Source organism: Benincasa hispida, chromosome 11 (assembly GCF_027475165.1).
Source record: "Benincasa hispida cultivar pf3 chromosome 11, pf3_genome.v1.1, whole genome shotgun sequence".
NCBI lineage: Eukaryota > Viridiplantae > Streptophyta > Magnoliopsida > Cucurbitales > Cucurbitaceae > Benincasa > Benincasa hispida.
The window spans coordinates 40,904,012-40,931,737 of NC_143488.1; the positions used below are offsets into that span (position 1 = coordinate 40,904,012).

Below are 27,726 nucleotides of genomic sequence, written 5' to 3' on the forward strand. Positions count from 1 at the left end.
GGTTGTTGAACACCATATCAACGTCAACAAATCGCCCAAAAACTGTTCTCTTGAATATGGCCAACTGCGTTGGCGTGAGCTTCTCTTTGACAATCTTATTTGCATTGGCAATGTGGGCCAAGCTGGTTACTTGACTGGGAAATCTGTCACCTTCAGCTATTATGAAACGTGTAGCCATCTTAAATCACTTATGGATTTATTAAAAAAATCAACCTGTAAACTCCTTTAGAAAAAAAAAAATGTAAAAAAAACATGCTGTTTAAATCTCGCTAGATTGGCTCTTGCTGGCATCGCTCGCGCTTGTGTCACTCTCGTTTGAATTGCTCTCGCTGGTGTCGCTCTCCCTTATCTCCCTCACTCGTCTTCAACCACATAACACATTGAAAACCAAAAAAACAATTAAAAAACCATAGGTTCACTTATATCTCCGGTGTTGCTCTTTTCAGCGTCGCTCTATCAATTTCACTCTCATTTATCTCCTCGTCTTCAACCACGAAAGACATCCAAAACCAAAAAACAATATTGAAAGAAAGATTTACCGTTAAGATTCGATTGAAAGCGGGAAGTAGAATCGTTTGCAAGTCGGAAATAGTTTTTTTCGTTTATGAGCAATATAGCCGTTAACCTTGGAAAATTTGAATGGATAATAATTTAGTTTTAGTGGGTTTTCTCCGTAAAAAGGTAAGAAGATGAAGTAAGGACAAATTAAGTAATTTGGTAGGACGATGACGTCAATTGACATTATTTTTTTAAAAAAGGATCCTTTGACATTTTGGGCCCAATTTTTGAGTAACGGTACAAATTTTCTCAAAGGCAATTTGGTTCTTATTTCGGACAAAGAATTTCGGTGGAAATGAGTGCGAGTAGTCTGGTAGCTGAAGCTGTGTGGAAGCAGATCGAGTCGACCCGATTAGGTTTTTTCTTTCCCTTCATTTGTTTTCGGATTTTCTCCTTCAATAACTCATGATTTTCTCTTTTTTTGGTTCTCAATCTTTGCTGAAATAATCTCGAACTGATTTTCGCAGTGACTGACGATCAGCTTTCAATGTGAGCATTCTCGATTCTTTCCATTTCGAGAAGTCTTTCTTCATCTTATTATGTTCATGGAACCTTGTTTTTGACTGTGTGGATGCTGCTTCAGCTTGCATTTCTTGTTTGGCAAGAACTTCGAGCGAGCTACTCGAATTGTTGATCAAAGAGGGGTGAAGAAAATTTCAGGCTACCCAAGCACGCGGTCTATCTTTCAGGTCAATTTCTGTTTATTTTTTCTTTTTCCATCTTATTTTTGTTGAAAATTCCGTTTGGTAAAATGAAGATGCCGTTTGGGGTTTGCTAAGAGTTGATAATGAATGGGTATTAGCTTAAACAGATCTGGTTAATTTTCTGTTAATTGTTCTATATGTAGTTAGTATAGTTGTTATCATCATTATCTGTATTCTTGTATTCTTCTCTTCTATATAATGGCAATTGTGCCTATCAATAAGATCATGGAGAGATTATCAAGAAAGCTACTCTGGAAATCTTTATGGTACCAGAGCTGAAAGGAAGAAGTAGGTGTGGATAAAAATACCAGAACCTTGATGAGATATAGGAAGAGATTGCCCATTTCCCACCTAATACTCTCTTCACCATTATAAGCAGAGGAGATATTGAGGTTTGCAAGATCACTAGTCAGATATGCATTACAACCTCTGTTAGACAGCCAAATTTGAGAATCTTGAGATAGCATTCTGGAACCATTAACAGAGGCAGCCGTAGCAGCAAGTTTGGCAGGAGGATGCCTTCCTTGGAATGAATAATTCATTCGTTGATAGCAGTCAAGAGCTGTATGCCCAAATGTCATGCAGATTTGACAGTCAACTTGATTAGATTGCCAATCAGAAGAAATTTGTCCAGAAGAGACAGTATTAGGCATTTGATTATCACGATTTCCATTTTGATTCTCATTGCTTCCTTTATTATTTTGATTATCTCCATTCCAATTGCCATTGCGATTCTGATTTCCTCCTCTATAATCTCCTCGATTTTGATTGTCAAGATTTGCAACCATTGCCAAAGAAGTGATTGAACTTGCATCATCGATCTTGGCTTGAGCTTCTAGCGCTAACTCTTCAGTTTTCAGTAAAACATGCAACTCATCAAACGAAATTGTCTGAGATCTAGTGCACAGAGAGGTTCGAAAAACATTGTACTCAGCGAGTAATCCTTTGACAGCATAGATGACTCGATCTTCAGCATCAATGATTATAGAAACAGCAGCTAATTTATTTATTATAGTCTTGAACCTTTGAATGCATTCATCGACAGTTTCACTTGATTTCTTGGTGATACTTTGTAATTCGAGAAGAAGATGATTTTTTTTTTCAAACATTTCCCACACCACTTTAGATGTTCGAGATCCAACTACATAGGAGAGAGTAGTTTATGATAAGGTTGCATTGATCAACAATATTAAGGCTTGATCTTTTTCATACCATTGCTCATACTTGGGATTAATGCACGCTGGTTGTCCCTAAGTACTAATCATATTAGTAGGAGCTGGATAAGATCCATTGACGAAGCGATAGAGCTTGGGAGCCTTCAGAATTGGAGAGATTTGATACTGCCATAACACAAAATTGGTGGAGTCAAGGCATACCGGAACCAGGTTGCAGATGTTTGTGAGAAGGAACATTGGAGACGAAGAAGGAAAAAAAAAGATGAAGAGAAGGACCGCACTGCGTTAGTCTGATATATGCTCTGATACCATAAAGATTTTCAGAGTAGCTTTCTTTTATGTCTTCTACATTTATGTCTTGTTGTAAAAAAGATGTTCCCTTTTCCATGTCTTCTACTTCTACTTGTATGCCTTAGAAATTTTACATAGAGATGTTCGGGGCCCTGCCCCTAACACTTCAATAGATGGCCATCGATTTTATGTCTCATCTGTTGACGACTTCTCATGATATACGTGGATGTTTCCTCCTTCATATAAATATGAAGTATTCTTTGTTATCTTTAATTTTCTACCTTTTGTTGAAAATTTGTTGTCTTGCAAACTTAAAACCTTTCATAGTGATGGTGGAGGAGAATTCGTTAATAAAAATCTTAGCCAATTCTTCGCTTCTCCTGGTGTCTTACATCAAAAGTCTTGCCTCTGCACCCCTGAGCAAAATGGTATTGTTGAATGCAAATATCGACTTATTATCCAAATGGCATTATCCCTTTTGTCCAAGTCCTCTGCTCCTTTAAAATTCTGGTATTTTGATTTTGCCACTGCTGTTTTTCTTATTAATCGACTACCTTCCCCAGTTCTTCAAAACAAATCTCCTTATGAAGTTCTTTTCTCTTCTCCACCTGATTATTACTTTCTTCGTGTTTTCGGATGTGCATGTTATCCCTTTTTTTTTCACTATTCCTCTCACAAACATCAACCTCGCACCACCCAATTGTGTTTCTTGGCTATCCACTTGGCTACAAAGGTTACTTGTGCTATGACCCTCTTGCAAACAAATTCTATATTTCTAGATATGTTGTTTTCGATGAAAATCTTTTTCCTTTTACTAACTCTTGTTCAACTCCAGCTACATCTACTCAAAATACTTCACCTGTATTTTTTCCTAGTCCATTACCATTTATTCCTGATCCCCAAATACCAGCCTCTGACACTTTATCTCAGTCCCTTTCTTCACCACAACTTGCTCCAACATCCTCACAATCCCTAAAACATCAACCTACTGATATTCCACGTGTTCCTTACCAGCCACCAAACCACCTCCTATGCCTACATTTACTGATGCTATAGACAATCAACAACCTACTTCAAATGATCCATCTTTCTCCAATTCTTCTCAAATACCAGAATCAGTACCTATACCATCTCAAGAGATTGTCATTCCCACTGTGCATAATCTTCATCCTATGCAGACAAGATCTAAGTCTGGTATTTCCAAGAAAAAGGTCTTTGTTGCAAAAGTTTCTACAAGCAGTTTGTCTATAGAACCATCCTCCTATACTCAGGCTTCTAAAGTTACTAAGTGGAAAATTGCAATGAATGATGAGTTTGAGGCTCTTGTCAAAAAAGGAACTTGGAATCTTGCTCCTCTTCCTCCAAATAAAACAGAAATTGGTTGTAAGTGGGTTTACCATATTAAACGAATTTCTGATGGAAGCATTGCTAGATATAAAGCAAGGCTAGTTGCTAAAGGATTTCATCAAGAAGGAGTTGATTGTTTTGATACTTTTAACCCTGTTGTAAAAAAGCTTACTGTCAGAATTGTTCTTTCATTAGTAGCTTAGTTTGATTGGTCGGTGAGGCAATTGGATGTCAAAAACGCTTTTCTTCTTGCTGAATTACAAGAGGAAGTATATATGCAACAACCTCGAGGCTTTCTTTACAAGGACTTTCCTGATCATGTTTGCAAATTAAAGAAATCATTGTATGGTTTAAAATAAGCTCCATGCACTTGGTTTGAATGCTTTACCTCCCGTCTTCTGCGGTTTGAATTGTTGCTTCACAAGCTGATCCTTCATTATTTGTTCGAAATCATAAAGGACCATTATCATATTTGTTACTCTTTGTTGATGGCTTAATATTGACTGGTAATGATGTTTCATATGTAAATTTTCTTGTGGATCAACTAAGAAATAGATTTGACACGACTGATCTTGGAGCTTTGACATATTTCTTAGGTCTCGAAGTACAAAAGAATGCTATTGGTATTGTTGTTAGTCAAGCTAAATATGCTACCGATATGTTGTCTTCTTTTGGTATGAATGGTGCAAAACTGTGTGTTACTCCATGCTTTACTTCCTTCTTTAATACTCAAGCTCCTTTGTGTAGTCTAGAAGATGCTAAATCATATAGATCTATGGTGGGTGGTCTACATTATCTGACATTTACCCGTCCTAATATATGCTTTGCTGTAAACCCAATATCCCAATTTATGCACTCACCAACATATGATCATCTCACTGCAGTCAAACATATTTTTAGATACATTTGTGGTACTCTATCAATTGGTTTGTATTTTCGTCGTGGTTCTTTTTCTCTCTGATGAAAAATAGAGTAGGGAACAGAAAATAACACACCAAGAGTTTACGTGGAAAACCCTAATTAAGGAAAAAAGCCACGGGATAAGGGAATTATTATTAGAAACTGATACAATGGAATACAGTAGATCAACAGCTTAAATAGAGAACAGGGAAACCCTAGGGTACAATGAAAAGACAAAAATACCCCTAGGGCTCAAAACCCTAATTTCAACACTCCCCCTTAAGTTAGGGCGTAAATGTCAATAAGTCCCAACTTGCTCACACAAGTATCAAACAACTGTCTGGAAAGCCCCTTTGTTAGGACATCTGCAATTTGTTGATTGGAGGGAATATAAGGAACACAAATGTTGCCACTATCGAGTCTTTCCTTGATAAAGTGCCGGTCAATCTCCACATGCTTTGTTCTGTCATGTTGAACAGGGTTGTTTGCTATACTTATGGCTGCTTTATTATCACAGTAGAGTTTCATTGGGCTGGTATGCTCTTGATCAAGGTATTTCAAAACTTTTTCAAGCCACTTCACAGATTCCCTGACTCACAGGGGTATTCTGCTTCAGCACTGCTTCTGGCAACAACACCTTGTTTTTTGCTTCTCTATGTAACAAGATTGCCCCATAGAAAGGTACAGTATCCTGATGTTGATTTTCTGTCTACTACAGATCCTGCCCAATCAGCATCGGTGTAAGCTTCGATACATCGTTTTTCAGTTTTCCTGAACATCAAGCCTTTCCCTGGAGAAGTTTTTAGATATCTCAAAATGTGCTCCACTGCCCTCATGTGTTCTTCGTATGGTGACTGCATGAACTGACTTACCATACTTACTGCATAAGAGATGTCGGGTCTAGTATGAGAAAGATATATTAATTTCTCAACAAGTCGCTGATATCTTTCTTTGCTCATTGGAACACTTTTACTCATATTACTTAACTTTGCATTGGCTTCTATAGGGATGTCAGCTGGTTTGCACCCTATCATACCTATTTCCTTGAGCAGGTCCAAAGTATACTTCCTTTGGGAAACTGAAATTCCTTCTCTTGATCAAGCTACTTCCATTCCGAGGAAGTATCTTAGTTTTCCAAGGTCTTTAATCTTGAATTCCTCGGCCATCTTTGCCTTTAATCGGTCAATCTCTGAGGTATCATCACCTGAAATAACAATGTCATCGACATAAACAATCAAAACTGCGATTTTCCCAGAAACAGACCTTTTAGTAAACAGGGTGTAATCAGAATGACCCTGTTTATATCCTTGAGATTTTACAAACATAGTAAATCTGTCAAACCAAGCCCTTGGTGACTGTTTCAGCCCATATAAGGACTTTCTCAATCTGCAAACTCGGTGATCAAACTGTCTCTCAAATCCAGGGGGAGGACTCATATAAACTTCTTCCTCCAGTTCTCCATTGAGAAAGGCATTCTTCACATCAAGTTGGTGAAGGGCCTAATCCTTATTAACTGCAATAGAAAGAAGGTCTCGAACAGTATTTAGCTTTGCAACTGGCGAAAAATTCTCTGAATAATCAATCCCAAATGTCTGAGTAAAAACCATTGCTACTAATCTTGCTTTTTATCTGTCAACAGTTCCATCGGGCTTATACTTTATTGTGAATACCCATTTACATCCGACTGATTTATGACCATTCGAAAGATTGACTTGATCCCATGTATGATTTTTTCGAGGGCTTTCATTTCTTCCATAACCGCTGCTTTCCATTCAGGACTTTCCAATGCGGTTTGTATTTTTTTGGTATCACCACTGTGTCTAGGCTAGTAGTGAGGGCCTTGAACTCAGGAGATAAATTACTATAGGACAAGTAGCTTTGCAACGAATATTTAGTACATGATCTCGTACTTTTCCTCAGGGCAATCGGAAGATCAAGGGATTCATCTCTATCTTTATTTTCTTCTGACATACTGCATTCTCCCTCTGGTTCTGTTATTTTGGGACTCTCAACATTTTTCTTAGTGGGAATAAGAGAGGCTTCTTTTCTAGGTTCTACCATGTCCTCAAGAGTCACACGCTCATCTGTCTCTGAACCATCATCAACCTCAATCACACCCCTACTAGCAGTATCTTCCTTACTGTTGCTCTCAACATTTTCAACACAAGCATCAGTGTTATCACATTTATTATCATGATCAGGGATAGGACTACTAGTACCTGGAACCAATCTTTGTTCAAACTCATGGACTGGAGCCGGAGAGATGACAGGTGGCGCTATTTCCTTCCTAAGATTCTTTCTATAGTATGTGATCCAAGGGACTTGTTCAGTTGGGAGGATGGGTGCGTTGGTGTTGACACTGACATCAAGGATGGGTTCAGGTTCAGATAAGGTAGGAAGACTGGGACCCCAATTGGTTTCTTCACTGGAATGCTCCCCCTGAAGAGAACCATTGGGAAAGAATGGATGGTCTTCGAAGAAGGTCACATCCATAGAGACAAAGTATTTCCTGGAAGGAGGGTGATAACACTTGTACCCACGCTAATGTAGAGGGTATCCTACAAAAATGCATTTTTGTGCTCGAGATGTAAACTTGGTACGGTTAGGTACGTGTGTATGGACGAACACCATACAGCCAAAGACACGAAGGGGTACATCAGAAAGAAGTCTGAAGTTTGGGTAAGACTCTTTGAAATAGTCTAATGGGGTTTGGAATTTAAGGATCCAGGATGGCATGCGGTTTATGAGATGGGTTGCTGTCAGGATAGCATCACCCCACAAATAAGAGGGAAGAGAGGTAGACAACATAAGAGAGCGGGCGACTTCGACTAGGTGACGGTTTTTTCGTTCGGCCACTCCATTTTGTTGAGGAGTGTACGCACAGGAACTCTGATGGACAACACCTTTCGAGGTAAGGAATTCTCGTAAGGTGTTACTAAGGTATTCTCAACCATTATCACTTCTGAGGATAGCAATTTTAGCATTGAACTGGGTTTTTATGGAATTGTAAAATTGTAGGAAAACTGACGTGACTTCTGATTTATCTGTCAGCAGGAAAACCCAGGTTAGACGAGTATGATCGTCAATAAAAGTTACAAACCAACGCTTCCCAGTTATGGTAGTGACTGGTGAAGGACCCCAGACATCACTATGAACTAGAGTAAATGGTTTAGACAGCTTATAGGACTGAGAAGGGAAAGAAACACGAGGCTGTTTTGCTTGGACACATATATCACATTTCAATTTAGAGATATTAATATTACGAAAAAGATGAGGGAACAAATAGTTCATATACTGAAAATTAGGATGGCCAAGACGGAAATGCCACAACATATAATCAGTTTCAGAAATAGAAAAATGAGAAGAAAACAAACTAGTCCAATCACATAGCCTAAAGGAAGCTTCTTCGGTAAGGAAATAGAGTCCCCTGTCATGCCGGGCCGTGCCAATTGTCCTCCCCGAGGTCAGATCCTGAAACACAACATCATCAGGTGAGAAACTAACACAACACTTCAAATCTCTTGTTAGCTTACTAATAGATAACAGATTGTAAGAGACTTTTGGCACATGTAACACATCTTGGAGTACTAAGCCGACAAAGGGTAATACTCGTCCTTTTCCAGCAACAGGAGCAAAAGACCCATATGCAATTCTGATTCTTTCATTCCCAGTACCAGGTTGATAAGATAAAAATTGATCAGAGGAACCAGTGAGGTGATCTGTGGCTCCTGAGTCACTACACCCATGGTTTATTACCAGTGATACTCACAAGACCAAAGGATTGAAAAGTACCTGTATGGGCGATTGCACTACACCCATTGTAGTAGTGTTCTGAGAAGTTTCTTGGTTCTGAGTTTGAGTATCTTCAGTAACAGATTCACCTACGAGAGCCTGACTTGGCTGTCGTTTCTTACCATTAGGAGGTCGGTCGTGGAGTTTCCAACACTGATCTTTAGTGTGCCAGGGTTTCTTGCAATGTTCACACACTGGGTGGTGGCTTACTGTTTTGTTTATCTTGTACCAGGCCTGATGTTTTGAAAGCAGCAGAGTCTGTTGGTGTTATAGGTGTACTGTTCATGACTCTCGACCTATCTTCTTCCAGGCGAACTTCAGAACAGACCTCCATTAGGGATGGTATAGGTTTGGTCCCCAATATACGACTGCGCACTGTATCAAATTTAGAGTTGAGACCTGCAAGAAAGTCATACACGCGATCCGTTTCTTCAGACTGATAATGCAACACTCCTCCATAAAGACAGTTCCAGATCATCTCACGACACAAATCCATCTCTTGCCATAACAAAGATAACTTGTTAAAGTAAGCGGTAACGTCCATCGTTCCCTGTTTGCATTCATGGACCTGTTTGCGTAGACACAAACGTGAGGCATTGTGTCTCCTGGAGTAGAGTTTCTGGGCTGCCTCCCAAATATCACGGGCTGTAGCTGCATACAATAAAGGTTTTCCAACCTGAGGTTCCATACTGCGAATTAAAATTGACCTCAACAAAGAATCCTCTCCTTTCCACATTCGCTCTTGGGGATCACCGATCCTAGGTTTTGGTATTTCACTTGTCAGATATCCAAATTTATGACGGCTCTCAAGGGCCATTTTAATAGATTGGGACCAAGAGAAGTAATTATCCTCATTCAACTTTTCCCCTATAATAATTCCAGAAGTGTTTATAGTTCCAGAACATAAATTTAAGGAGTAAGTAGGGAACGAAGTTACCGAGTTTTCAGGGTAAGGATTTAGATTTGACTGGATCTTGGATTTCGATCCCATGGCTTCCCCAATAGCAGCAAGCTGCTGTTGAAACATCTCGTTTTGTTGTTTAATCTGCAACTGCAACTGGGTAACTCGATCTTTGATTATATTTCCTTGGTCCTCGCCCCCTCCAAACTGATCCAACCCTATTTGGTTGCTCATACCTTGTTGGAAAATACCCATACCTCTTTACGGCACTCCCAACGGACGGAAACTTGACTGATCGGCACCAGGCATCACAGATCTGGACCAATCGGCGCCGGAAATAGCAGATCGGACCTCGGGCATTGTGGATCTGGTCCAGTCGGCGCCGGAAACCGCAGATCGGTGCTCCACACCTTCGGTCGGCATCATCTGGGACCGGTTGGATCGGGTTTGTGCGGCTGGTCGCTGGTCGACCTCCTTTGCGTGCGTCGGAGCCGGCATCGTTCGCGCGGCTGGACAGGTTTCACGCGGTTGGGTCAAGGCTTCGTTCGCGTGCAGCTGGTTCGGGCAGGTGATGCGCGACTGGGTGTTTCGGCTGGTGGTTGGGTCTTTGAGGGCGCCGGCGACTTCGACGGAAACGGCTGGCGGTGGGTAGGGTCGCGGAAGTGGGGAAGAAGGGTTTGGAAGTATCTATCAATGGCTTTTTGGATAATAGTGGTTATATCTGGGTTATTGGTTTGGGATTCTCCTAATGGGTTTTCCTCAATGGTGGCCAGGGTTTCGTCTCCATGCTCTGGTACCATGATGAAAAATAGAGTAGGGAACGGAAAATAACACACCAAGAGTTTACGTGGAAAACCCTAATTAGGGAGAAAAACCACGGGATAAGGGAATTATTATTAGAAACTGATACAATGAAATACAGTAGATCAATAGCTTAAATAGAGAACAGGGAAACCCTAGGGTACAATGAAAAGACAAAAATACCCCTAGGGCTCAAAACCCTAATTTCAACACTCTCATAGCTAATCTTGGATTGGGCTGGTGACTATATCAGTAGACGTTCTACTACTGGTTTTGTGTTGTTCCTTGGCAATAATCCAAATTCTTGGGTTTCTAAGAAGCAAACTACAGTCTCTAGGACCTCTACTGAAGCAGAATATTGAGCTCTTGCCTTTGCCACAGCTGAATTATCATGGGTGCGTCAGATTTTAAAAGACCTGTTTGTTTGCGTTCCAGTTGCTTCTGTTCTTCTCAGTGATAATCAGTCAGCTCTTCAACTTGCTAAAAATTCAGTATTTCATGGTAGAACAAAACATGTGGAGATAGATTTTCACTCTGTTAGAGAAAAAGTTGCAGCTAAAGATTTGGTCAAAGGAAAAAAAAAATGCTCTCCCCTCTCTCCTCCTTTCACAGAGGAAGAAGGAATATCCACATCCCGTTTGGCAACGAAAAGGCAGGCTGGCAAGAATTCAAGGAGAGCACCCCTGCTGTATGGTTGATGAAGGATGACAAGGTCTTGTCTGAGAATTTTAGTAACCTCTTGATTATCTCAAGACTAATGGCATCATACAGTTGGAAGGAGATTGCGGTAGAATTAAGCAAGTGTTTAGCACCAATGTCATCATTAATCCTCTGTTTGCAGACAAAGCCCTCATTAAACTAAGCTAAGGAAATATCAACGAAAAAGTACCAATTAAGGGTAAATGGACTAAGGTCGGCCCTTTCCATCTTCATCTGGAAAAATGGAATCCAAACAGTCATGGAAGGCCCTCAGTAATGCAAGGTTATGGGGGCTGGATCACAATAAAAAACCTCCCCTTAGACTATTGGTGTAGGAAAACTTTTAAAGCAATTGGGGCTTATTTTGGTGGATTAATTGCTATTGCTTCAGAAACTCTTAATCTTATCAATTGTTTAGAAGCAAAAATTCAAGTCAAGAGGAATTTATGTGGTTTTATGCCAGCTACCATTGAAGTTAAGGATGAAATTCGTGGAAGTTTCTACTTACACTTTGGTGATATTACTTGTTGTCATCCGCCTTCAAAACTACCCACTAAAGTCTTGCTTAAAGAATTTTCCAACCCAATTGATCTAATTCGGGTCCATGATGCTCTAAAGGATGAAGATGCCTCATCCCAAGTTGAAGAAATTGATTCATCCAATTGGTCCTTCCTATTGGCAAATAATTCTAAACCTAAGTTCTCGTGAAGCCCAAGTGCAAAATCAGAAAAGTTGAAAGCAATCCAAAAGCCTCTAATTTCCTCCTTCAATCGGGGAGTAATAAAGGAAGTTGAAAAGCCTCAGACCTCATCCATCAATGCGGGAGAAATAACGGTAGACGAACAACCAACTTGCTTTTTTATTAGGGCTACCGAAGATAATTAATTTTGGAAGCTGAAAAGTCCCCACATTTACAACCTTGTGAAAAAGATTGCCTCATATCTCAGGCAATTGAGAAACCCTTGCAGCCACAACTTTTTGAAAGTACATCAAAGGAATTTGAAAAGCCCCCGACTTATTTAATGTTGCAGAAAAGACCCCTCGTGTCCCACAAATAGAAGTTAATTCCTCTGCTGCCATTAAGATGAAAGAGAAAGAAGTTGAAAAACCACCATTGCCAAAAAGAAAAAAGAAAGCAAAACTTTGCATCCCCTGTAATGAAGTGCTTCACTCAGCCTCTTCCTCGATCGAGCAAGCCATAGCCAAGCCCGAAACCAGAGCCCCTCATCAGTTCTCCTTTTCCCCTGCTCTCTGTCTCAATTCCTCTCCCTTGCCCTCCACTGTTTTTCCAGACCAGTCGACCTCCCTGCCTCCCTTCCACCAAACAGCCGGCCCCTTCCTTACCCTGTTCTCCCCTGCCCTAGCAAAGCACCTTCCTCCACTGTTTCTGCGTTCCCCAAGCCACCTCCCCCTCCCCTAAACATAAAACCTGCCCTTAAACCTAGCAAAACAAACCAGAAAAGGCCACCCAGAGCTCGCCACCCCTTCTGCCTCTTCAAAACCTTTCCCAAACACTTTATTAGAAGAAAGCATTTGAGGGAGCATCCCAAAAGCCTCGGACTCACCCTCAGCTCAGCCTCCCCCCAACCCCAAGAGACTTTTCCAAAACAGTCTCTTAAGACCAGGTCAATTATTTCATCTTCACTTCCTTCGACTGGACCACCACCAAAAGAAAATCCCCTTTCCCCCCCTAAACTTCATTCAACCAGTGTAAGAGACTGCCCCCTGACTCTCCCTTTAGCATCAGTTCAGAGGATTGGCCTAGCACTTCAGAAGATCAAAATGAGTCAATTCTGGAAGAAACCATACTTGCTGACCTAAATATCCTGTTTCAAACAGGGGAGGAACCTGCTGCCGAGAATAATTTCTCCAACCCTGCCCTTCCAACCCTTAATTCAGCCTCTTCTGACCTCCCACCACACCTTCTGAGCTTAGTCACTGAATGCAGCTTATTATTGGACTAACCTTTGGTTGAAATTGTTTTTGATCTCGAAAAGATGAAGATTGTTTCATGGAACACCAGAGGACTCAAAGACATTAATAAAAGATTGGCCCTTAAACGATTCTTAAAGAAAATTAACCCTTCAGTTGTGTTAATTCAAGAATCTAAGAAAGAAAATTTTGATGCAAGCTTCATTAAATCTTTATGGAGTTCTAAAGAAGTTGATTGGGAATTTGTTGAATCTTTTGGTGCTTCGGGTGGGCTGTTAACAATGTGGGACACAAACCTAATTTCAGTAATAGAAACCCTCAAAGGTGGTTAATCTCTCTCAATTAAGTGCAACACTAATTGCAAAAAGACTTGTTGGGTTACTAATGTATATGGGCCAACTGATTATAAAGAAAGAAAGTTTGTGTGGGAAGAACTTTTGTCCTTGGTAGCTTATTGTGAAGATGCATGGTGTATGGGTGGCGATTTTAATATCACAAGATGGGCACACGAAAGATTTCCCTTGGGTAGAAGCACTAGAGGCATGAGAAAGTTTAATAAGTTCATTGAGCAAGCAAAACTTATAGAAGTACGGTTGAATAATGGGAAGTTTACATGGTCAAGGGAAGGCACCATTGTTTCAAGATCCCTACTAGACCACTTCTTCATATCAAAGAGTTGGGATGAGTTATTTGAAAATTCTAGAACCAATAGACAAGCCCGGATTTTTTCAGACCACTACCCAATTTTATTAGAAGCCGGATTTTTTAGTTGGGGTCCTTCACCGTTCAGATTTTGCAATAGCTGGCTACTCGACAAAGATTGCATCTAAATTATAGAGAAACTACTCGACAAAGATTGCATCTAAATTATAGAGAAAGCATTGTTTGACAGCAAAGCACATGGTTGGGCTGGTTTTGTATTAAATCAGAAACTAAAAGATGTGAAAACATCAGTAAAACAGTGGCATATCAGCAATAAGGAAGAGTCAAAACAGAAAGAGGAGAGGTTGCTAGCAGAAATAGAAAATTGGGATACACTTGCAGAAAATTCCCCACTGTCCAGCACTGATTATGCAGCTTGGTCCTCCTTAAAATCAGAACTAATGACTTTATACAGGTTGGAAGAAATTAATCTATTGCAGAAAAGTAAACTAAACTGGCTTACGCAAAGAGATGAGAACACATGTTTCTTTCACAGATTTTTTGCAGCAAAAAAGAGGAGAAACTTTATAAATGAGCTAGTTGATGAACAAGGGATCCCAACAAAATCGAGTGTAGAAATTGAAAACCTAATACTCAACTATTACAGCAACCTTTACCTAAAATCTCCAGGGCAGAGGCACCTTCCTTTAAACCTAGATCAGCCTTGTGTGAGCTCAAATCAGAATCTTCTACTGCAAAGCAATTTTTCAGCTACAGAAATCCTCTCAGCTATAAAATCCCTTGGCAAAAGCAAAGGCCTAGGCCCCGATGGCTTCACTACTAAATTTTTACTAAAGTTTTGGCCTATGCTCAAGTCAAGCTTCCAAGATACTTTTAATGACTTCTACAAGAATGGCAAGATCAATGCATGTATAAGAGAGAATTTCATTTGCTTAATTCAAAAGAAGAAAGTAGCCATCAAGGTAAGTGATTATAGACCCATTAGTTTAACCTCTTTAATCTACAAAGTCATTGCTAAGGTGTTAGCTGAGAGACTAAAAGGGGTTATGTCCGACATCATTGCTCCATCCCAAAGTGCTTTCGTAGAAGGAAAGCAAATTTTGGATCCCATACTTATAGCCGATGAAGCAGTGGAAGAGTATAGAGCAAAAAAGAAGGGTTGGATACTTAAACTTGATATGGAAAAAGCTTTCAATCGAGTTGATTGGGATTTTTTAGAAAAAGTGCTTTGGGCCAAGAACTTCAATCAGAAATGGATAGAATGGATCTTGGGCTGTGTCAAAAACCCACTTTACTCGGTCTTCATTAATGGGAGACCAAGGGGAAGAGTGGCCGCTTCAAGAGGGCTTAGACAAGGTGATCCTCTCTCCCCTTTTCTTTATCTTCTAGTCAGCGAAGTGTTGAGTGCATTAATCTCCAAATTCAATCATTCCGGCATCATTGAAGGGTTTTTAGTTGGCAAAGAGTAAGTCCAAGTTTCCATACTCCAATTTGCGGATGATACCTTATTGTTTTGCAAACATGACAGCACTATGCTGTCAAAACTTAAGCATACAGTGGAGCTATTTGAATGGTGTTCAGGGCAGAAGGGAAATTGGGATAAATCAGCACTCTACGACATTAACGTGGATGATAGTGAGCTATATAATGCAGCAACTTCTTTAAATGTTTCGGCTGACCACCTACCCTTCCTTTATCTAGGGTTGCCTCTAGGGGGTTATCCAAAAAGAGCTCCTTTTGGCAGCCGTTCCTAGATAAAGTACAAGGCAAACTCGACAAATGGAGAAGATTCAATCTATCTAGGGGTGGAAGAGCTATTCTTTGTACCTTAGTCCTTTCAAACCTCCCAACCTACTATTTGACTATCTTTCTTATGCCCAAAGGGGTAGCAACTAAAATGGAAAGGTTTATACGAAGCTTCTTTTGGGAAGGCAATAAGGGCAGCAGGCAGAATCACTTGGTCAAATGGGAATTGGTTCAAAAACCTATAGCAGATGGTGGTCTAGGTCTCGGGGGGCTCAGAGCTATGAACACTGCACTACTTGCTAAATGGGGGTGGAGATTTTTCAATGAGCAAAACTCTCTTTGGGGTAAAGTGGTTAGAAGTATCCATGGTACGGATGCTTTTGATTGGCATATGACAGGGAAAGGAGGTAGAAGCCTGAAAAGTCCATGGGTCAGCATCTCAAAAACATGGCTGAAGGTAGAATCCTTGGCCACTTTCAAACTTGGTAATGGCAGTCGTATTGCTTTCTGGTTAGACACTTGGGAAGGACATTCCCCATTCAATATCCTTTTTTCTAGCTTATTCAGAATCACCACGATACCTAATGGCTCAGTTGCCGATCATTGGGACAATAACATAGCTTCGTGGTCCATTACTTTTCGAAGATCGCTTAAAGATGAAGAAGTGTCGGCCTTCCAAGACTTGTTGAGGAAAATTGTAAGCAGAAGCCCTTCTCTCTCTTTTGATAAAAGAGTGTGGTCCATCTCAAACAATAGTCAATACACCGTTAAATCCCTCAAAAACCACCTTACACCATTCTCTCCTTTGGAAAAGCCTATCTTCTCGACTATTTGGAAAACAAAAAGCCCAAGAAGAGTCAACATCCTCATTTGGATTATGCTTTTCGGTCAGCTGAATGTAGCTAAAGTCCTTCAAAAGAAGCAACCAACATCCTCCCTTTCCCCCACAGTATGCCCATTCTGCCTACATCACAGCGAGGTCTCGCTTCACCTTTTCTTTACATGCCCTTACTCAAGTTGGTGCTGGAATAAGCTGCTGTGTTTTTTCAATCTTCCATTGACCTTGTGCAATGATTTCAAAAGTAATGTGTTTCAGCTCCTTGCCAGACCCACCTCCCACAAATCTACCCGTTTGTTATGGTGCAATGCTGTAAAAGCCTTATTGGCAGACCTCTGGTTTGAAAGGAACCAAATAATTTTCTATAACAAAGCCACAAGTTGCCAAGATCGCCTTGAAGCCGCTCGTCGTCAAGCCTCCTCCTGGTGTCTCCTCTCCGACCCTTTTCATGCCTACAGCCTTTCAGACTTCAACCTCAATTGGGAGGCCTTTATCTCAACCCCTCCCAACGGACAGCACTAAAATCCTCTAGATTTCCAGATTCCAGCAACGCCTATTGAATTTTTTATATATTTTTATTATTTTTCAGACCACTGTTTTGCCTTCATCATTAGTTTTTTTCACTTTTGTTGTCTTTTTAGGCTTTGTCCTTTTTTTTGTAATCTTGTTCTCTTATCTCTCAGTCCTGGGATAGAATTGGATATGATGAGGATGCTAAGGGAGTGTCAACCTAGTTGAGACGTCCGGGTGCATCTCCTTATCCTTTCACAAACACTTGTATTCTTGCTTTGCTCTTTGTATAACTCTCTTGCACTTTCCCCTGCATGCAGATATGGCTTTAATTAAAATTGAACAAGGAGACCTTGGTGAATTGATTGAGTCTATTTAGTGGCAACAATTTGGTCCTTTTCACCTTCGTTTTGAAAAATGGAATCCGAAAAAGCATGGAAGGCCAACAGTCATAAAAGGCTTTGGGGGCTGGTTGAGCATCAAAAATCTTCCCCTGGATTTTTGGTGCAAAAGTACTTTTGAAGCCATTGGTGCCTATTTTTGTGGTCTGGAATGTATAGCTGTTGAGACCCCCAATCTCATTAATTGTCAAGAAGCCAAAATCATAGTTAAAAGGAATTTATGTGGTTACATCTCGGCGACTATAGAAGTTAAACATGTAAGCCTTGGTAGTATTTACTTAAATTTTGGGGATATACAGTACTCGGAACCCCCGGTTATTAATTCCGGTGAAGTTTCTATTGATGAGTTCTCAAATCCTTTAGATATATTACGTTTAAATCAAGTTTTGAAGGATGAAGGGGTTGATTCCCTGGCCCTACATTCAGATTGGTCCTTTTTAGCTTCCTACCAGTCGGTTCCAAGCTACTCGAGGAACCCCAATACTCCAATGGAAAATGTTCAACAGTCGAATGCCAATCCGGAGAGTCTTTTCCAGCCAAACAGAGCAGACGAAGGAGAAAGGTCACCAGATGATAGTTGGAAAGGAAGAGGAAACGTCACAGATGAAAATGAAGAATTGTCTTTAATGATGAGAGAGAAGATTCCAGCCGTTCAACTATTAAATAAAGTTGTCTCCAGAAATTTATCTAATAAAGAGGAAGAAGGGGAAAAGTCATAACTCTTTACCAGCCCTTCAGCCGATCCATCTTCCCCCCAAATTGTTTTTAACACATCAGAAAAGTAGCAGAAAGGTCAGGAAAAAAAAAATTTAAATGATTCAGTTTATTTAACCCCCAATAAATCAGGGGTATCTGAAAGGTCTAAAAAAGAAGGACAGGTCAGCAGTGTTTTTAATCCAGCCTCCGTATTATTACCAGCCACTCTAGAAATCCCCCAGGCTGCCATTCTCCAGTGCAAAACCAATCAAACACTCGGGCTCACTTCTCCAATGTCTTCACTCGGAGAAAAACCTCCTTAAAAAATAAATGGATAGGACTTCATGACAGGCCCTTATCGACAGCAAGTGTGGCTTCTGACCCTTCCATTTTAGTGCAGAGTGAAAGCAACCCTGACTTGCTAGAGGTATGTTGCACCAAATTCCAACTCCCCTCTCCAACTTTAAATAAAGCCTTCCCCAGCCCTCAAACTCTGCATTTCAATCACTCCAGTTTCAAAATTCCAGAGTCAAGCAACACTTTCATTAGGGGATTACCCTGCACCCCTCTAAAGCCAAGAAGTTTAGAAATTTGGGAGTTTGACTCACCTTTTAGTGTAAGCAGTGCTGAATTGGATTTTTGCCCTGTTTCGAATCAAGATGAAAGGCTCCAAGACTCTGCCCTTGGAATAGACCTCCAGGCTTTATTCTCTATTGAAGAAAAGGATATCTCTTTGGAGCATTGCACCCCTTGCCCCACCTCAGTTCAGCCTCCAGAAATTCCAGAGCACCTATCCTTAATAGTTAAGGACTGCGAATTCATATTGGCCAGAAAATCCCCTTCCCTGACAGCCGCCTTCCATTCTCCAGTTAATGAAGATCCTTTCATGGAATACAAGGGGTCTTAAAGACCTAAATAAGAGAATTGCACTTAAAAGGCTGCTCAAAAGCTTACATCCAAATGTAGTACTTATTCAGGAGTCAAAAAAAGAGAGTTTCGATGCTGCCTTCATCAAATCTATTTGGAGTTCTAAAGAAATTGGTTAGGAATCAGTGGATTCTTTTGGAAAATCCGGTGGTTTATTAACGATGTGGGATAGCAGCAAAATTGAAGTTGTAGAATCCCTTAATGGGGGATATACCTTGACAATCAAATGTCGTACCTTATGCAAGAAAGTCTGCTGGGTTACCAATGTTTATGGATCGGTTGATTATAAGGAGAGAAAATATGTATGGCCAGAGCTCTCAGCCATTGCAGGGTACTGCCCTGATGCTTGGTGCTTAGGAGGGGATTTTAACCTAACTCGTTGGAGTCATGAAAGATCACCAGTTGGAAGATATACCAAAGGCATGAAGCTTTTTAATGATTTCATTGATTCAGCCAACCTGCTAGAGATTCCTTTATCAAATGGGAAATTTACTTGGTCTAGGGGAGAATATTCCAGCTCTAAATCTCTACTGGATAGATTTTTTATTAACAAGGAATGGGACGAATTGTTTACTAATTCAAAGGTGAACCGCCAGGTACGACTTCTTTCTAATCATTTCCCTTTGATCCTAAGTGCAGGAACTATTAATTGGGGCCATCTCCATTCAGATTTTGTTACAGCTGGTTACTCAACAAAGAGTGTGTCTCTTCCATTGAGAAATCATGGAAAAACAACAACATAAAGGGATGGCCAGGCTATGTCATCAATGCAAACTTAAGGCTGGTCAAAGAAGCACTAAAAACCTGGTTAGCTGAATACCAAAAAGCACAAAACAGAGATGAAATGGCCCTGTCAAAGGAAATAGCTGAAAAGGAAGCTCAGATTGACTCTTTGGGTGGGGATTCGGTGTTAGCAGCCAACATATCCAAGCTAAAAACAGAATTGCTAAGAATATATTTGCTGAAAGAAAGGGATCTAATACAGAAATGTAAGTTGAATTGGTTGAAATTGGGAGATGAAAACTCTAGTTTCTTTCGTCGGTTTTTGGCAGCAAGGAAAAGGAAGAATCAGATTATTGAGCTTCTTAACGACCAAGGGGTGCCTACAAACTCATCCAAGGAAGTTGAGGGAATTATCCTAAACTTTTATGATTCTCTCTACTCTAAATTCCCAAGTGTTAGGTATTTACCAGCCCCTTTAGATTGGACCCAAGTCTCACAAGTCCAGAATGCTATGCTCACTACAAGTTTCATGGAAGCAGAAATTGTTTTGGCCATCAAATCTTTGGAAAAAAATAAAACCCCTGGTCCAGATGGCTTTACTTCAGAGTTTCTCTTAAGATTCTGGCCTTTAGTCAAGGATAATTTTACTAAGCTCTTCGAGGACTTTCACTCTAGTTGCAAATTGAACACGTGTGTAAGAGAAAACTTCATTTGCCTTATCCAAAAAAAAAGAAGATGTAGTCTCCATCAAGGACTTCAGACCAATCAGCCTTACTATCCTACCTTACAAAGTAGTGGCAAAGGTTATCGCAGAAAGATTGAAAAAAGTAATGAATTCTATTACCGGTCCATCTCAGAATGCTTTTATTGAAGGAAGACAAATTCTTGATGCCGTATTGATTGCTAATGAAGTGGTGGAAGATTACAGAGCAAAAAAGAAAAAGGGATGGATATTAAAGCTCGATATGGAGAAGGCCTTCGACCGGGTGGATTGGTCATTTCTAGAGAAGATTTTAATTGCAAAAAATTTCGACTCCCGATGGATCTCATGGAAGGCCTTTGACCGAGTGGATTGGTCATTTCTAGAGAAGATTTTAATTGCAAAAAATTTCGACTCCCGATGGATCTCATGGAAGGCCTTTGACCGAGTGGATTGGTCATTTCTAGAGAAGATTTTAATTGCAAAAAATTTCGACTCCCGATGGATCTCATGGATTTTGGGCTGCATTAAAGACCCTAAATACTTAATCATCATCAATGGTAGACCCCGAGGTCTTATTCTAGCTTCAAGAGGTATTAGACAAGGAGATCCCTTGTCACCTTTCCTCTTTATCTTATTAAGTGAAGTGCTCAGCTCTATCATTGAAAAGTTGTATGTTAATGGAGTATATGAGGGCTTTGTGGTTGGAAAGGAGAGGATCCATAACATTGCTCCAGTTTGCAGATGATACCCTCATTTTTTGCAAATATGAGAACGAAATGCTTCTAAAGCTAAAGGAAGCAATCAGTCTCTTTGAATGGTGTTTTGGTCAAAAGGTTAACTGGGAAAAGTCAGCCCTTAGTGGAATTAATATAGCAGAAAGTGATCTATCAACTATGGCTGGTCTTCTTAATTGCAGGGCCGAAGCCCTCCCTATTTCTTATCTTGGTTTACCCCTTGGAGGCTATCCTAAGCAATGCTCCTTTGGGCAGCCTGTGGTAGAAAAGGTCCATCAGAAACTAGATAAATGGAAACGATTTAATCTCTTAAGAGGTGGTAGGGCAACGATTTATTCTTCAGTTTTATCAAACCTCCCAATATACTATATGTCTATCTTCTCAATGTCGGACTCAGTGGTTTGCTCCCTAGAAAGATTAATCCGAAACTTCTTTTGGGAAGGCTATAAAGGAAGCAAATCAATCACCTGGCTAAATGGAGTTGGCAACGATTTGTTCTTTAGTTTTATCAAACCTCCCAATATACTATCGGTCTATCTTCTCAATGTCGGACTCAGTGGTTTGCTCCCTAGAAAGATTAATTCGAAACTTCTTTTGGGAAGGCTATAAAGGAAGCAAATCAATCACTTGGCTAAATGGAGTTTAGTCTCTCAATTTACTTTAAATGGAGGTCTTGGTTTGGGAGGACTCAAAGCTAAGAACACGGCTTTGCTTGCCAAATGGGGCTGGCGGTATATGATGGAGGGGAATTCCTACTGGAGAAGGATCATTTCCAGCATCCACGGCAAAGGGACTTTTGATTGGCACACATCTGGAAAGTATGGGAATAGTTTGAGAAGTCCATGGATAAACATTTCAAAAGGCTAGTCCAAGGTTGACAATTTAGCTCCCTTTACTGTTGGAGAGGGGAATAGAGTCAGCTTTTGGCCAGATCCTTGACTCTTCCTTTCTCCACTGTCTTTTCATTTTTCATCTCTGTTTAGGATCTCCTTATTACCAAGGGATTCCATAGCTGAACATTGGGATCACTCTTTAAACTCTTGGTCCATCACCTTTCGAAGGCTACTAAAGGAAGAGGAGATGGCTCACTTTCAAGCACTGCTGCTTGCTTTATCAGAAAAGGCAGTATCTTCTAACCCGGACAGTCGTCATTGGTCCTTGGAAGCCTCAGGTTTTTCACAGTTAAGTCCCTCTCAGCCCACCTCTCTTCCAAGCCACCTATGGAGATCTACCTTTTCAAAGCTCTTTGGAAATCTAAATGCCCAAGGAGAGTGAACATTCAAATATGGATTATGCTGTTTGGCCTATTGAATTGCTCTACAGTTTTGTAAAGAAAGCTTCATTCAGTCACCCTACTACCCTCTGTTTGTCCTCTATGTAATTCGGCTAGTGAAGATTTACAGCACCTTTTCTTCTCATGCACATTTGCAGAAAAGTGTTGGTGGTTTTTCTTTCAGATGTTTAATTTTATAGGAGTTTTTGGTGATAGTCTCAGAGGCAATTTAAACTATCTTCTCTCGAGTCCCTTTCTATCAAAAAAGCCTTGGCTCCTTTGGATCAACATGGTCAAGGCTATATTTTCTGATATTTGGTTCGAAAGAAATTAGAGAATTTTCCATGATGCTGGGAAAAATTGGGAGTTTCGCTTTGATTCAGCTAAAAGGAATGCGTCGGCTTGGTGCTTTTGAACAAAGAACTTGATGGCTTCTCAATCGAAGACATTTTTCTTAATTGGCGGGCTTTTATCTTCCCAGCATTTTAACTTTTATCAGTTTCTGTCTCGGGGATCTTTTCATTTTCTAAAGATAGTATTCGTTTTTTCTTTTCAAGTAGGCTCGGGCTTTTCCTTGTTATTTGCTCTTTATGCTCTTTGTATAAATCTCTTGTACTTTGGAGCATTAGTCTCTTCTTATAATGCAATAATAAAAAGACCCGTATCCTTTTTTTAAAAAAATATATATATCTCTTGTACTTAGAGCTTTCACTCATCTTTATTTATTAATACAATGAATCATTTCCTTTTCAAAAAAAAAAAAAAAAAAAGATTTGGTCCTTCCGGTATTCCCACTTCTCAACAGCCAGCTGATCTTCTGACTAAAGCATTGTCTGCTGATTGATTGCATTCAATTAGAAGATGCAAACTTATGCTTCATTAAGCATTCGTTTGAGGGGGGATGATAATATCTGGGTATTAGCTTAAACAGATTGTAATTTTCCGATGATTATTCTATACGGTAGTTAGTATAGTTATCATTATTCTCTATATTCTTGTATTCTTCTCTTCTATATAATGGCTATTGTGCCTATCAATAAGATCATGGAGAGATTACCAAGAAAGCTACTCTGAAAATCTTTAAGTGTCCTAAAATAGGATGTACTTCTGCTCTGTTTAAAGCCTCATTATATGGAATGGCCTGGAGAATTAAACCAGGTTTTTTCTCCATCTCTCTAGGTATAGAGAATTAAACCAACCACTTTTAGTGGAAGACTGCTCTAACCACCATCGGTTGGCCTAGTGGTTGATAACAGCTAAAGTAAATAATTAAGGCCTTATTGGATAATCATTTGGTTTTTTGTTTTTATTTTTCAAATTAAGCCTATTTCATCCACATTTCTTACAATGATTTGCATTTTTCTTAAGTACAATAGTTGAATTCTTAGCCAAATTCCAAAAACAAAAACAACTTTTTGAAAGCTACTTTTTTAGTTTTCAAAAGTTGACTTTGTTTTTTAAACCATAAGTGAAAAGTAGATAACAAAGGGAGAAATTTGGAGGTGGAAGTAGTGTCCATAAGCTTAATTTTCAAAAACAAAATGGTTACCAAACAGGGCCTAAAGTATTAGAGGGAATGAGTTCTAGCCATGGTAACTATATTTACATAGGATTTAATATCTTAGCAATTTTCTTAACAACAAAATGGTGTAGGATCAGACAGTTGTCCTATGAGATTATTTAGATGTGCAAGCTAGTTTGGACATTCACAAATATTAATAACAAAAAAGGAAAAATAAGCCACTTTGCCTTGATCATCATGGACATCCGATGTTGCACGCAATTTTTCTTCCCCTTGTGCGAAAGAAATCCCGTGTACAACTTTGAATTTCTATAATATATTTTCCTTTCTAATTAATATTGATAGTCACTTGTTGGGTTTTTTGCTAATTTCCTAACTCGCAAATGAATGGAAATGTTAGGAATTTGTACAATAATCTAAATCATTTGGCTCAGTGGTGGTTTAATACTCAAGATGATATTACGGTATATTTGTTCCTTTGTACATGTTCTTAATAAAACTTTCCCAAAATAAAAAAATCTTTTGTTGCTGGACTGAAAAAAAAATGGAAATCGTTCATTTAGAATATGTAACAACTTAAGTACTTCTAAACACGAGGATAGTTTGAAAAATGAGTTCAGTTTTCTTACAATGTTAGGTTCTGGGAGAATCTCGAAGGAAAGAGGAGTATTTATGTTTCCCAGAAAACTTTTGTGCCTGTTATTCCTTCTTCTATGACATTGTGAACAGAGGAGAACAACTTTGTGTAAGCACCAGTTCTTATTATTAATATGTAATGTATGAGTTGAAGCTTGAAGAAAATCCAATTCCTTCCACTTCCCAACTATCTTTATTTTCTGCTTCTTTGTTTATTTCTTTCGTAGTGCAAGCATCAGTTAGCTGCAAGGCTTGCTACTTCACTGGGGGCTTGCATTGAAGTTAAAGTATCTGATGAAGAGCTGGCAATATTGTTGTCCAATCTCTGACCCTGTAATGATGTTATCAAAGCCAACACTCTTGGTGCTCGAACTTTGAGAGGTAATCAAACCACATAATTGTATGAATGTTGACCTTTTCATGCTACTCAAGTAGCTTTTATACCCGATCTAGATATTGAGCTCATATGAAACTTGCGCTATAACCATCACAACATTCTAGGTTTCACTGGTGAGATGGTAACTCTAATGTGTTTGTCATTCACTATTTACTAATATGTTCTGTTTTACGAGTAAATGTGGACAAACCAATCCAGCAGTATTTTGAAATCAAACACCTCTCTTCCTCGACCTTCCTACTATTTTGTTCAGTTTTTGCATCATGATAATTTCTTGGTTAAAATGTCATTTTGGTCCAAAGTTCCATTTTATTTTAGTTTTTGGACTTTCAATTGTATAATTTTAGTCCATATATTCTCAACAAATTTTAAATTTAATCCTTCAAAATTAATTTTTGTTGAAATTGATTAAATAATGATAATATTTTTTAGGTAAGAAATGCCTTTATGTAAATATATTCTCACAATTTATAAGGGGAATGGTAGTAGAGACATTTTTTTTTTAAGTTAACAAACTAATTGCAAGATTAATTGACCAAAATTGAACATTTAAAATTACATGGACCAATATGGAACAAAAACAAAAGTATAGGACTAAAAAAGTATTTTAACCTAATTTCTTTTTCTTCAGGATCCTGAATATTTGAGGGGAAATGATAAACATCTAGTAGAGAACTTTAAGTGGCACTTGTAAAAGGACTATATCAAACACTTCGCAGGTTACATCTTCATTTCTTGAAGGGCAGATGTAATTTTCTTGGTGATGTACAACACGAAATATAGATTTTTTCCCCCTCCTTCCATTTGAGATTGAACCAATTTAAGCTTTGGTTCAAATGTGGTTAGAAAGGCAACATTTTAATATTTATTTGGATCCTGGTGTTTTCTTGCGATGAGCTTTCTAGGACTAGTTTTGGCATAGAGGTAAATTTAGTTTAAACCGTCAAACTTCGTAGTTCTAAGAAATCGGTATCTTCTCCGATGCAATGCTGCATTGGTAATAGGAGATAGGGAAGGCAATTTCATTGCATTCGTGAAGTTTGTATAAAAGTATATCTATTTTGATATTCTTCATTAATAATGTTGTATACATATATTATAGGTTTTGTATCTATAGTACGAGTTTTTGCCTTTTTTTCCTAGTGTGTTGGGCTTCTTGAGAAAATTGTATGGCTGACACATTTTGGAGGCCCAAAATGAAAAATGCCCCCTTTTCTAAAACTTAATATTGGCCTCTTGTTTACGTCATCTTCAAACAATTTTACAAAATTACCCTACTTACATTTTCTCTCTTCCTCCATCTTCTTTATGCATCTTCTTTCTTTTTTGATCCTTCTCCGGTGAGCGCCAGATCCGGTTTTTTTTCCCTGGACTGTGAGCGATCAGATCTGATGATGTTACAGAAGGAGACTAATGCTGGAGAGTGAGAAAGGAGAGAGGAAAGCGAGATTGAGCAAGAAAAGATAGAAGAGAGCGACATCAAGCGAGATAGAGGAGAGCGATCCTAAGAAAACAGGAGAGAGAGGAAAGAGAATAGAGAGAAGATAGCGAAAGAGCAAGGAGCGAGAATTGGTCATTCTGTGTGGGTTACGTTTTGGTAATTTCACTCAAATTTGACATTAGCATACAGTCAAAATACCTTATTTTCAAAAAGTGGAACAAATATCATTTTTCTCTCCCAATTTGGGTCATCTGTAAACCCCCCCCTCCCCCAATTTTCTTTTTCTTTTTCTTTTTTTTTAGACACCCTGTATCATACTATTATTTCATTTCTTTTGACAGCCTAATTGTTTTGTAGAAATGTTACATATAATATTGTTAATATTATAGTTTTTAATGATTGTGTTTCTTTTCTGTAAGGTATATCATCGATATGTATATATATATTACCATGCTTGTATATTAAGCTTTAATGATAGAGGGATATTGACCCATGTATGTCAATTATTATTCTAGAATTTAAGCTCTGATATTGTGATGCCAATTTTTCTCATGTAAACATCATAGTTATCACAATTAACAATACACCTCAAATATTTATTATCAATAATGTCTTTATCTGTAGAGTATTATTAAGAGTTGGATTATTGTGACAGGATTTCTGGTATGATAAGACATGTTAAATGATGAATGAAATGTTTGAGTTTGATATATGTTGGGCTTGAAATATGTTACTATGTGGATGCAAGTATTTGGTTTAATAATCATATTTATGTCATAATCATAAGTATGCCATAGAAAAAGATACTATTTGGCTATACCATAAGGGTTGGATGATCTCTCATTGAACTGCTAATCTTATTAGTGTTTTGTTATCTTTTTTTTAGGTCATCATTACTACATTTGCAAATGGTCCTTTTTATTTTGTGTTTCATTTCACCTTTCATTCTAATAAATAACATTTTGTGAGGTTAATTAGAGTGTGTATGCATCAAAATACTGGCTCTTGATATTTGAGGAAAAGGATTAAAAAAAAAAAAAATCAACCATTGCAGGTGGAAGATTGAATTATTAACTTTTTCATGATGGTAATCGGTGTCTTTTCTACTTAGTTATTCTCAAATTGGCTGATATTGTCTAGGTTTAGACTTTAGTCCTAGGCCCATTTCACGTCTCCCCTTCCCCACTAATTTCTGTTAGAATGAGTGGGTTTCGAACGATTGATATCTACGCTTTTTGAAAAAAAAATCTCTAATCATCCAGAGGAAAATAAGCTTTGCGATGGGGCTTCAATACTGGGTTATCAAAAAAAAAAAAAACAAACAAACAACACACCTATAACATATCCAATCGCGTTGAAAATCATTCACCTAATGTACTTGCATCTAAATAAATTTCTATAATCGAAGCATGTAAA

At 38.9% G+C, this 27,726-nt stretch overlaps 1 protein-coding gene across 4 annotated transcripts; it reads left to right on the top strand.

Moving 5' to 3' along the window:
- The first annotated feature begins 779 nt into the window (after positions 1-779).
- SSN2 (zinc finger SWIM domain protein) lies at positions 780-26,723 on the top strand. Of its 4 annotated transcripts, none has more exons than XR_005485449.2 (6): positions 780-914; positions 1,026-1,047; positions 1,142-1,247; positions 24,474-24,581; positions 24,700-24,853; positions 26,221-26,723. XR_005485449.2 is itself a non-coding variant. In XM_039047768.2 (5 exons), exons 1-5 carry the CDS (start codon positions 854-856, stop codon positions 24,799-24,801), a joined length of 399 nt encoding a protein of 132 aa, XP_038903696.2. In that variant the 5' UTR covers positions 780-853; the 3' UTR covers positions 24,802-26,723. The 4 variants fall into 4 exon arrangements, 1 of the variants encoding a protein (XP_038903696.2); XR_005485451.2 differs by having other exon boundaries at positions 26,273-26,723; XR_005485448.2 differs by lacking the exon at positions 26,221-26,723 and adding an exon at positions 25,501-25,981.
- The last annotated feature ends 1,003 nt before the right edge of the window (positions 26,724-27,726 follow it).